Source organism: Aythya marila (genome assembly GCF_965140915.1).
Source record: "Aythya marila genome assembly, chromosome: 5".
In the NCBI taxonomy this organism is placed as follows: domain Eukaryota; kingdom Metazoa; phylum Chordata; class Aves; order Anseriformes; family Anatidae; genus Aythya; species Aythya marila.
Genome location: NC_139046.1, coordinates 7,363,431 through 7,375,634, shown reverse-complemented (window position 1 = coordinate 7,375,634; position 12,204 = coordinate 7,363,431). Strand labels below are relative to the sequence as shown.

Genomic DNA, 12,204 nt, shown 5'->3' with positions numbered 1-12,204 from the left:
TGCTAACACTGTAGTATGGTTTGGCCTCAGAATCCGATCAAAGTATTTAAAGGAAACACAAAGGTGTCTGTTAATGGAAAAAAGTCAGATTTTAGGTTTTCTATTGACTGGACTTTGGGGGTTGGGGTAGGGGGCAGGGAAAAAAGAAGGTGTTCTTTTGATTTGTTGGGTTTGCTGTGTTTGCTTCTGTAAATACATGCTGGCTTGTATAAGGCAGCAGAAACATATTCATGCACCTTTATATCCTGTATCTTCTGCTTCAGGGTTTCTACCAGATTATCCTCAGGCATGTGAGCATCCAAGAGCTGAGTGCACTGCTCTTCATGCTGTTGTAACTTGGCTGCAGCCTCAGTACATAAAACATCAAAGGGCTCCCAGAGCTGCAGGATCGCTTTCGCTGTCCGTAGTTGATCTGTGATGTCTTCATTTACTGAGCTCCACCTGCCAACATATCAAATTGTAATAAGTGTATTTTCCTTGTAGATTCCCTTCACGGATCAGAATGTGATTTGGTGTAAGGTTCCTGGGGGAGTTTCCTTGCATTCACAGTCATGTTACTGAAAGCCAGCTGACAGCACCATTTTGTGCTCTGTGATCCATCACGAAACAAGCAGTAGCATCAGCTGCTCTTCACACAGGTACTCTTAGACAGCAGAGTATTGCTAACAGAGATACAGAGATTTAAAAACCTGACATATGTTCAAGTCCTACTGAGCAACTCTTATTTTTAAAAATACTAATAACTGGGGGTCTTTTTTTGCAAGTGTACCTTGTGTTTGCCTCTGTGCACTTCTGGTCAATAATCTCTGCAAAGGATGGGGAGCAGTTCTTCTTCAGATTACTGGCAGTTACCTGGAACTTGGCCCAACTTTCTTCACTGTTCTCCAATTCATCTTGAAGAGACTGCAAAATGGATTATTGTAATTAGTTGTGGAGACAAATGACCTAAGCATAGCTTCCCCTTTAGGTTGGAAAGGATACGGTAGCGATAATGATACGCATTTGCAGCACAGACTAAAATGCCTGTGAAAAACTTAACACCTCATCGTAAAAATTAAAAAAATAAAAGAGAGGTGACGTGGTCCAAATTTGAAAATTGTTCAAGCAGCCTATTTTAAACTCAGGTCATTTATTGCTCTTGAGGAAACAGCTCAGTTAACAAACACATTGACTTGAATTTATAAAACAAATTCACTAGAAATCAAAATGTGTCCTTTTAGGCTGCTGTTTCATGGAAATTTCTATTAGCAGTGAAGTTGGCTTGACAGCTCCTGTCCCCAGCTTTGTGTTCTCCTTCTTGACACAGGTGATTGCAGACTCCTGCCATGGACCATATCTGGGATCTGATCCAGATTATAAATAAAGAGGGTGAAGAAAGTAAAGAGGTAACTCAGATCCTCCTATTTATTATTTGTCCCCAGCTGAGAGTGAAAAACTCTGGAGGTAAAATATAAGGTAAAAACAGAAGGTAAAAATAAATAAATAAATAGATTTCCACTGACTTCACTGGCACTACAATAAAGAGTAACTTCCTTGAGAAAAAAATGTGTAGTTCTTTTTCAGTGCATTTTGTTTGTTTAAGACACAGAAGGAAGCACGGAATTAAGACAACTCCAGTAGATTTACCTGCAGAGTTTTAACCTGTTTTTTCAAAGCTTCCAATGACAGCACAGAAGGTTTGCACTGGTCTATGCAGTACAAATATCTTGTCATCATCAGGCTGACTTCTGCATAAATTTCATCATACACTCTCCATTGTTCCAGTATTGACTGCATAGAGGTTTTTAGCTGTGCAACCTGCAAACAAAACATTTTTTTTTACTGTCTCACATATAAATCACCTTTAAACTGACTTAAATCTCAGCTCAATGCTCAATTCATGACAATCCACAAGAATTTCACAACTTGAAGTATTCTTCTACTTGGTAATGAATTGTGCAGGCTTCAAACTAAGCAGTAAATAGTATTTAGAGAGAAGTAAAAGAATTTGCTGGAAATAAAAATTTTACCTGATTTCAAGGTAGCACTTTTCTGCCAGCCACAATACTCCCCCTCTCCACCCCCCCCGCCAAAAAAAAAAAAAAAAAGGAAGTACTGAAACAATCTACTGCTTATTCTTTCATGCCAAAATCAACCTGAAGTAGGAGGAAGTTGAGAGCCTTAATATTCTTAGGAAGCAGACGGTTTGATCCACGGATCAAGTTTTATTTATTCAAAATTTACTGAAAAGGAGATGCTACTAAAACACTCCAGAGAGCTATCACCCCATGTATGTCATTGTGCTCTACAAATATAGGCCCAACAGAACTACAATCTAGGAACTATAGCATTTTCATACACAATAAAATGAGGAATATCCTCTTTGTTTACTCTTTGCGTCTTTCATTATTACAATCGCTTAATCTGCATTGGGGCATGCAAGTTTTCCATTTGTCACATACTGCTAGACATTACAAATACATAACTGCAGATCTTCAGAGTAACTTCTCATTTTTACCTTTCAGTGTCAGGTAAGCACACAACACATGCCCTGGGTTAAACAAAACATTCATCTAGTTCAGTATTTGCTTTCAGTCATGCTAGTACCAGATGCTTTGAGAAAAACATGCAAACCAGGAAAGGAAAGAAGCATGTTTCCATGGGACCTGGCAAAGTCAGATGCCAGATTTCAGTTCTAACTATGCATCCACTCAATGGAAGATGAGGACTGTTCTCAACCACAGTGCATGTTAAATAGACTGCATTAATCATCGTATCCTACTATCACAGTTCCAGGCACACAGGAGTAGATGGATTAATCAACCTTATTCTCATTTGAATCATGGAGGTGGGAGGAAACTCTAATTGCTTTTTGTAGCCTGCAGCTAATTACTGCCCACACAAAGAAGATGGAAAGACATCGTGCTCGTGAAATGTCTCTGGGCCACAGACTCACAGTCTCAAGATCAGCCTACAGACAGTACAAGCAAGGTATCACACCTCCTGAGACCTGTATTTGAAGTCACAGCCTGGCTCCTGCTGAGGCCAGTCAGCCATGGGAAGAAAGCTGCACTCTGCGTTTCATCACACATGCAGACAACTAGATTGTAAGAACAATCTGCAATTTCTAATTTCAATACTTAAGTCACAAAAATACTAACATTGTGACTAATTAGAAAAAAAGCACTAGGCTGCTTAATCCTGACAAATTCAAACCCCCAGCTCTGCAACAAAATGAAAAACTTTCCTTTTCCATCATACGCACATACAAAAATCTCTCCGTTTTCTAGCTGTGGAACAGCCACATGATCTCTAAACATAAAACAAGAAGGAGTAACCTCATCCTGGACTGACACCTCATGTGGAAGTGTTCAAGCAAAAGGGCTCCTGTTTCGCAAAGTTCTGAAGAATAAAAGCAAAGTGTTCATAATAAAAAGTGTAAGGGAATCTTAACTACAAATACAATCACTGGATCGCATATAATCCTCTCCAATATATGGCTATTTATTATCACAAATTCAAATCCTTAACTGTAGTCATTATTATGTCCTCTGTGTCTGTCGATTATATCTAGATAGAAAAGATCAGTTTCAAATATAAAGCTAATATAACTACATATACAGACTGCTGGGGAGCCAGTTTGCATGCAAAACCAATTTGCCTTGTCTCTCCTTGAAGCCTCTGGGGACTACGTAGGGTTTGAGATATGGAAAGCCATCCCTGTTTATAGAGGAAAGAGTAGCTGAGAAGTAGAAAAGCTCCAGTGAGAATGGCAGAGGTGTAGGCAGCTTCCACTGGCATACTCCAGAGGAAGAAGGCCAGAGTATTTTTTTGAAAAGCAGATTGAGTCAGAAAGCTTAAGATGTCCATTTTTAACTCAACAGAAAAATACCAATGCAATTTCTTTATTTTCTTAAACTGCAGGTGTAGGTCTGTCCTTTCTCCCCCTGTATTCAAACTGCTTTGAAAGTGGACTTTTTCTCACTCTCATCCTTGGACACAGATTAACTTTTGGCATGGCAGAGACTTAAAAGGAAGTTCTTAGGAAGGTTAAGTTCAAGAATACTTAGCAATTTTTTTGCACCAGCTCCTGCCATTTCATGAAGAAGATTAAGAATACTGGTGGAAAGAATACATATGTGAGGAAATCTGAATGCAATCAAACCCTTTACCTGGCTGACAACGTTGTCCCTCATTTCACACAGCTCAGCTATCCTGAAAGGCGCAGCTTCCGGGGTTTGTTCTGCACTTTCATTTAAAGCTACAGTCTGTTTGAGTTCATCGAGCATTTTGGATTTAGTTGCAAGCTGATTTTCTAGGTCCTAGATGAAAAAGGAGAAAGAAAATGAAGATAAATAAGGTCTTTTAATGAGACTATAGAAAAACTCTTCTATATGAGGAGTTCAGATAAACATTCGTTCTTTAAAACCAGACCCTTCAGCCATACATCACCACCACCATTTTACAACTGATTCACAATGACTTCTTTACAGGTATATAAAATGACAGCAGCTGCTTTAGGGAGTCTCCTGCAGCTGGAGCTAGAACCAGTCCATTTACTGTCAACATAAGCACTGGACATCATGCCTGGAAATGAAATCTGCAAGAGCTAATTCCTCAGCCACTACGCAGGCCTCTCTGTACCTCTCCAGACATAGAAAGTTTTTGCATTAATGCAGGTCAACTTTTCTTCAGGCAGGTTAGCGTTCAGGTCCTCCTCTGCTCCAGGAGACCCAGGAAGATAGGAACTGACATTGCAATAGGAGAAAAGTACCCAACACCCTAAAAACTTCTAGAAAGTTATCTTCTGCTTGCCTGCTTTTCTGCAGAGACTTTCTCTCATGGGAGAGAAACCACTAAAATAAATGCTTGGAAGAACAACTTCCTCAACACAGTCAGCAAGGTTCTTAGTCTTGACATGCTGGATAAAGCTCATCAGCGACTTTTTCACAACATGAGGAAATACTCATACACACTACGGGCATTCCGCTGTAATACAACACATTAAGTTATGACCTTTTCCCCGCAACTACTGTCCCCAAAACATAATCAAATTTTGATCTCATTTTTATTGAGCAAAAAATTGTAATTAAACATCTTAGCCACCTGCATCTCAGCACTGTATTTTGCTGTGAGTAGGGTGGTATTTTAGCCAAAGATACCCCGTGCCTTTCTTCCATTTTGACCCTTCAGTGCATTTCAGAGTGCTTCAGGGAGACGAGTAACTCAGTGTATAACAGAACACTCTGGGGAATAATAGCAGCCTACTATGAGAGAGAGACATGTAACCATGGAAATGAAAGAACAAATATTCAGCGTAAAAAAATAGAAATGGAATACTGTACTGAACGAAAACAGCAGACTGCCAGAGTAATAGGATTCAGTTATTAGCTGGCTGCACCTGTTCTAATTTTGAGGGAGCTGGTGCCTAGAAAAATTCAACAAAACCAAAGTATACCTAGATTCTTGAGGCTGGTGCACAGAGATTACATTCTAGGCCTGGAGTATGGACAGTTACTACTTTTCCAAATGAGACTGTGCAGTTCCCACAACACAACCACCACAGAGCACTTCAAATTAATCCATAGCTTTATCCATAGCTGTGTCGAACTGAGAGAACTCTCTCTTTTGAAGGCATCTCAGAATATGTTCTATAATATTGCTACACGTTCCAAACACCATGAAACAACAGTAGGTGTGTCTTCAAAGGGAGGAAAAAAACATAAAATAGCAATTCACATCATTGGTGGGTCTAGCTCTTTACTACCAAAACTTACCATGCTTTGAAGTTACACCATATTACTCTTCTAGGAAACGGCAACTTCTTTTACATTTTTTTCTGTTAAAATCTGTGCAGTTCTTTAGGCTGGATTCAGCAAAGTGTTACATACGTTTTGGACAATAATAATCCACACATAATGCTTTACCTTGCAATCATCTAATGTGTTCTGCGCAGAGATCAGACTTTCTGGGGTTTGTAAAGATCTCAGTCGATCACTCTGAGCTTCCAGCCAGTTGTGTAGAGCCTGTGCTTTGTTCTCATTTTCAGTAATATCTTCCAAAAGGTGTTCCAGGTCTTGTATCTGAAAGTTACAGAAATATTTTAACTTACTTAAATCTAGAGGTGGGAAGAAACAGGGTTCCCCCTTCCATGACCAAATTTCAGATTACAGTATTTTGTCTAAATAACACTTTGAATGTAAATGCAAAAAGTAGTTTGAATATAAATGTTCTGAAAGGGAACAAGGTATTGTGGGATCTGAAGCTGGCAGCCTGTGGATCTGAGAAGTTGGGGGCCTTGTCTACCTGGGCAAGATCATACAGAGTATGAAAATCTCATTTGCCCTAAAACCCACTGACAAAGTTACTGATAAGCAAGGGAAAAGTCTTGTATCTTCAGTCTTAGCCCTGAGAATCCACTAAATACTAGAATGCAGTTCCTTGAAAACAGAGAAGATAACTTTTTATCCCACAAAACTTTCATCACTGTGCAGGAACTGAGTTTTCCACTTGGAAATGTTTCTGGAGACTTTCCCAGTCAGAAAAAAATTGGGAATATTCTGTTTGATCAACATTTTTTGCATCAGGGAGAGCAGCTTCTCCCAGTGTCCTGCAAGCTCAGAAGAGGAACAGATGAAAGAGGAACATGGTACAAGGATGGTACAAAGAGGAGCAAAGGCACTCCCAGAAACGTATTTTCTACAGAGAAACACAGAAGATGCACTGTTATAATTAGCCTGCACCTTGAGTTTGCCTATCAGCTGCTGATCTTCAAAGCATTCCACTGGGAAAGCATTTTTCATTGCTGCAGAAGGAGGACAAAGACACAGAGCAACCTGTTTCCATTGACCCCTGAGGGATGGAGCAGGGCTGGGAACAGACCTCCAGCTGTGCCTTTTCCAGCACTGCCATGCATTTACATCTGAACAGGGCTGTCAACATTTCTTAATAATTACTTTTTAAGCAAATCCATCAGCTACAACAGGAAAATGGGTGGTGGCTTAATAGATCTGTATTTCTCATTCCCATCCTACGGCATGTGGAGGGGATGTTTGCTTTTTTGGTGCTGTGTTTGCTAAGCAGGGTCTGGCTGTTTGTATGAACCAGTGTAGTTTACCCTCAATTCTACAAACCACCCAGTGTTTTCTCCCATTAAATTTTTAATGCCACAACTTTTAACACTATTCTGAACTGTTCCTTCTTCATAATTTTATCATTATATTTGTTGACACATCATTGATTGCATTTTCTTCATCTGAGAAACCTATTTTTCTCCACCTAATATAAACAACTGGGGTAAATCCTAGGCTGTTCTCAAGAGCAGAGTTTGTCTACTTTCCATTCTTTCAAGTTACAGGGAAGTTTGCTCTCCCAGACCTTAGTTTAGGTACTTGGACACTATCTGGTAGCTGATGCACTAGACTACTCCATAGGCTTCCCATGAGACAGCAGGATGGCCAAACAGCAGACAGCACAGGGAACCTCACTGTGTTTAGCACTGTTTTCAGGCTCAGGGAGAAAGGCTGCTTGCCAAATACAGAGCACTGGCACTGGCAAGATCAGAGTTGCAGGAGAGAAAGCAATGAAATGCAATCAAACCTTTCTGCTCAGAGAAGCCTGCAGCCCGTGCCACCGCAAGTTCATCTCTCCAAGACACTCAGCAAATTCTGTCCTTTCGTACCGCTTACTTTCCACATCACAAGTGCTCATTTGCAGGAGTGACTGGTTAACAAAATCTACCATCCATTGTTTAAAGTTCATTTCCATCATATATTCCTGGAGGGAGTTAAAAACAAACAAACAAACAAACAAATATACATAAAACAATTAGTTTGGCAGTTTTAATCTGATCAGTTCCAATAATGCTTTGAGGCACAGTTATGAGACATTCATGGCTTATTATTCTAATCCATGGCCTAAATAATTTTTCCGAAATGGACATGATCAGACACGGCTTTAGGATTAATTCTCCATTTTTACCATTCTAGATTTGTGTAGCTATTTCCATTCACTGAAACTTTTGCAGGAAATCACTACCATTACATTGGTAGCTCAAGATAAAAGCAAGCTAATGCCAGTGCAGGAATGAAACCGAGGGGTACCAGACCCAGTATTTTATCCATTAAACAATACCATTACACTGCCATGGGTCCAGATTAGGCTAATACCAAGGCCTTTCTACACTTGTGAGAGTCATAGAAGCATGGAGCTTGTGCTCCTTAATCAGAATAACTGATATCAGAACAAAATATCAGAATACCTGGGAAGAAAGTGTCCTCCAGTAGCAGTGGCCTTGCCTGTAGAGGCAAGCCAGAAACTATGCACACAGCGAAAAGGATTAAAATTTTATTTTTGAAGGTCTTTTAGGGCAGGGAGATGGCTGAAGGAAAGAGATCTTCACTGTATCTAGCAGTATCCAAAAGAAAAGCCATCAGGCAGACCTCCAGTAGAGGTACAGCCTTAGCTGCTTCCTTTTGGGAATTTGTGACCGTTATCCCAGCTTTCTCCTCAGCATGCACATCCCTACATTGCTTGCAAGTGCAGAAAGCGCATCTACAAACTGATCTCTAAATATCCAAAGGGTTAAAAGTAGCACCTCAACATTTCCCAACCTGCAAAACCAACTGATAATGAACAAAATGCTAAATATCTGCTAAACTAAGGTACTTTTAAAGAAATGTATACTTTGACACTTGCATCATGTGCAGTATAAAAGCATCTGAGAACCACAGCCACCATAGGCTGGCAAATGTTTTACAGTCTGAGCGCAGAGGACCACTTGGTAGTTCCACAAGGCCAAAACAAAATAGATCTCCATAGAGATTTGTGCCTTGAGGTTGGGCTCTTGGACATCTACAGAGGTACAAGAATGGCTTGAACCCTTCCTGTGGCTGGGGCAATAAGACTCTGACATTGGAGCTTTAGCATATAAACTGAGCCAACAGCCTGCTCTAGCATCTCTGCAGAGACATTCATCTGATATCTTTCCCAGCAGGTTATTTCTTTTGATGAAACATAATACTCAAAATCCTTGCTCTGTGGAGATCCAAAATTATGAGGTATTCCTTGTTGAAAATGCAGACTAAAACACAGCACAAATGCAGAGACTAGCTTCTTAAGTAAGCAAAGCTTTCCTACTCAACACATCTGGTAACCTGAATGTAAGAGAGAGAAGGAGTGAGACAGATGGGGGTGAGACAGATGGAATGGAATGAGGAAACAGAGAATACAGCACAGCTGGCAGTAGCTGTGTCACAAGGCAGACAGCATTTTGTGTGGCATGGAAACAAAAGGGTTTTATAACAGAAGATGTTAAAGTACCTTTGAGGCTGTTTGGGGAACCCTGAGCGCAGGGGTAAGGATATAACAGTGCCTACAGGCTGTTTCCACGCTTGAGACAGCAAAAGAATCACAAGTTAACCCTGGAGTTTCAGCTTCTCATTTACCTTGTACTTCTGAAGGAGACTTCTGACATGGGCAGCACTGCTTTGTGAATTTACTGATTCTTCGTGTCCCTTCTGTTGTTCCACATGGTCCAGCCAGGTCATTAGCTCAGCAATAGCTTCCCGTGAAGAAAGTTTTTCCATTTGAAGCTAGGGGTAAAGCACATAATGAACCCTCCACATTCTGCTTCTTAGAAATATCAAGAAAGATGACATCTGTATTTTCAGGAGGGCTCAGATCTTATAATTGCAATTATCAGGGTATGAACTTGAAAGTGAGTTCTGTGCTCCAGAGGGGCATAAGACTTAAATTTTAAAAAGTTAGAGAACTCAGAAATTTGAAATAAAACCATTTCTAATTGTAATGGACTTTCATATAAAAGTGCAGAGATGATAGATATGTGCAAAACAGCATAGACAGAACACTGCAATAATTAAACAGCAGTATAACGTTGGGGATATTCTGAAAGCAAGACAGACAGTTAATTAAGAAAGAGGTGCTTTGCAGATATCACACAGCAGCCAACTGAATGCCAGTAGCAACATTTTAAAGTAATTATTCAGCTCGAACTGAGAGATGGCAGCAGTTTCTCCTCACCTGGTGAAGCTTTTCTTGGATAGCTGGGAGCTGCGTAATCAGTTCTCCCCATTTTTGCTCGAACTTTGCCAAAGATGACCTAAGTGCTGCAGTATCAGCTTGCTTCACGTGAAAGAGCTGGTTGGCAGTGCTCACCACAGAAGACTTCAGGGAAGATTTTTCATCAACTTCCTTAGAGAATGTCTGAGGTGCATGGGAGAATTTTAAGAGAGGATAAATATTTATACATCTATTTAAATAAAGAAGACAAACCAGGTTTTCAAGTCACGGGATGAACTGTTTCAACAAATGGATTTTAGCAAATTTGTAAAGTTCAGAAAACCTAAACTCAATGTGTTCTGGCATTGTGTAAGGTCCTTTTCTGCCCATCTAGATACAATGCTGAATACTACCTCTTGCTCCATAGGGACTGGGAATATCCTCATCTCCACACAGTGGTCAAGGGAGCAACCTCAGTCCTCACTCAGGTCTCTGTCCGGCTCACATCTACGTGTCCACCTTTCACAATGCTTTGCTTTCCCACTGTGCAAGACTCCCTCTGTCAGGTCTCACACTGGGGCTCAATCTCCTGGCTAGTCATATGAGGGGAGCACCAGAGAGCAGGCAAAGACATGAAATGCAATTCAGAATCTTCTTTTTATAGGGTTTCTCTTCCCTGACTTTGGCTGACCAACCCCACAGACCCATCCACTTCATTCCTGCTCCCTGAGTCCACCTCTGCTGGTAAATGGTCTATCAGCTGGGCTGAATTGCTGTATCTGGTATTTGGTATCAGTAGCAAGAGAGAAACCATGCTATTATGCTATGCATGCATAAGAGATCCTGGCTGGGCTGTGATATGTTGCAACTGGGAACTCTCTATGAGAGTATCCCATTCTGGTTTATGCACTCTGGCTGGCCTAACTATCTGAAAGAAGTTTTTTTGTGGCCTCCCATCCTCCTGGTTCCCCATCCAGGTAATGCAGTATCTTTGGGGCATGCAGCCATTTTGTGTCATATTCTGCAGGCAGCTTCTAGTCATGGCAAATACAAAAAAAAGTCAAAAGGGTCATTTTCCTGGCAGTCATGATATATCATCTCAACCTGGTAGGATAACTGGTAGGATAACAGACTTACAAACAAGCTGTTGATGTTATCCCTGATGGTGGGAAGGTCTTGTGACACACTGAGAGACTGCTCCTTCCAAAAATTCATTCTCTGCTGAGCAGAATCCAGCCATTTCATTAATTCCTCTGAGTCTCTGTTGTAGCTAAAAGGAGAAAACAAAACACACAAACATTTAACTCCTATCTGAGTCTGGGATACGTTTCTCATCCTCCAAGTTGTTATCTTTGTGAGAAGGTCTTCTGACACCTAGGCAGCTACGTAACTCTTATGGGAGCACAGCACCAGCACGGGCTGATGTGCAACACAGCAGTTCTGCAGCAGATACACAAGAGTCTGTCCCTAGCAGCTCTTTTCAGTTGGTCTGCTCTCTCTGAAAACATCCTCTTTCCATATTCACCCAGCAGATGTTAGGACAACCTCAAGTGGGTGAAAACAGTTTTGCTAGTAGTCAAAATCACTTGTGCATACTGCAAGATATAGTGCAGACAGAACACACAGCAGGATTAAATACCAATAAATCCAGGAATGCTTCATCTCCACCACTGGTCCAGGCAGACTAGGCTCAGAGCACACAGACTGGGTGCAGGGAGAGCTGTGCTTCATACATTGCCTGGTGGACGGGGTTGTAAAGCTCCAGACTGCCTCCACCCAAACTGCCAGGACTGCAGCTGACAGTTGGCTTGGGCCTTGTGAAAGCACAGAGCATACCTGGGTCTTTCCCCCTCAGGAAGCTCAAAACAGCAGGGTGAGGCAGCATTTCTACCAGGTCTTGAGAGTTTATAAGGGGGATCGTGTACATGCAGATTGGTGCACTATGCCTTTGTATGGGAATAAAGGCTACTTCGCATTCATAACAAAAATGCTTATGGCAGGATAAGAGCTTCTGTTAACACTTTCAGTACAGGAACTGCAGCATGATGCAGCTAACTCGCCTAGATACTTTGCAACGATAGCAATCAAAACAGCATTCCCACAAAACTAAATGGGAAGTGAAGCGAGTGCAAGAAGATCGGCTGTGTAATACAATACCACTTTTCTGATCACTACTGCTTTTTCTTTTTTTTTGAGTTTTAAGTG

The 12,204-nt window shown here is 41.0% G+C and overlaps 1 protein-coding gene across 6 annotated transcripts in view; it reads right to left on the bottom strand.

Moving 5' to 3' along the window:
• The window catches only part of SYNE2 (spectrin repeat containing nuclear envelope protein 2), a 186,354-nt gene that overhangs the window by 48,579 nt on the left and 125,571 nt on the right, over positions 1–12,204 (bottom strand). For all 6 annotated transcript variants that reach the window (XM_082762021.1, XM_082762025.1, XM_082762024.1 and 3 more), the window contains exons 82-90: positions 11,137–11,269; positions 10,021–10,203; positions 9,426–9,572; positions 7,579–7,755; positions 5,907–6,062; positions 4,152–4,301; positions 1,627–1,797; positions 770–903; positions 237–441 (exon numbers count right to left, since the gene is read on the bottom strand). In XM_082762021.1, coding sequence (XP_082618147.1) covers positions 237–441; positions 770–903; positions 1,627–1,797; positions 4,152–4,301; positions 5,907–6,062; positions 7,579–7,755; positions 9,426–9,572; positions 10,021–10,203; positions 11,137–11,269 — 1,456 coding nt within the window. The remainder of the gene's footprint in view (positions 1–236; positions 442–769; positions 904–1,626; positions 1,798–4,151; positions 4,302–5,906; positions 6,063–7,578; positions 7,756–9,425; positions 9,573–10,020; positions 10,204–11,136; positions 11,270–12,204) is intronic.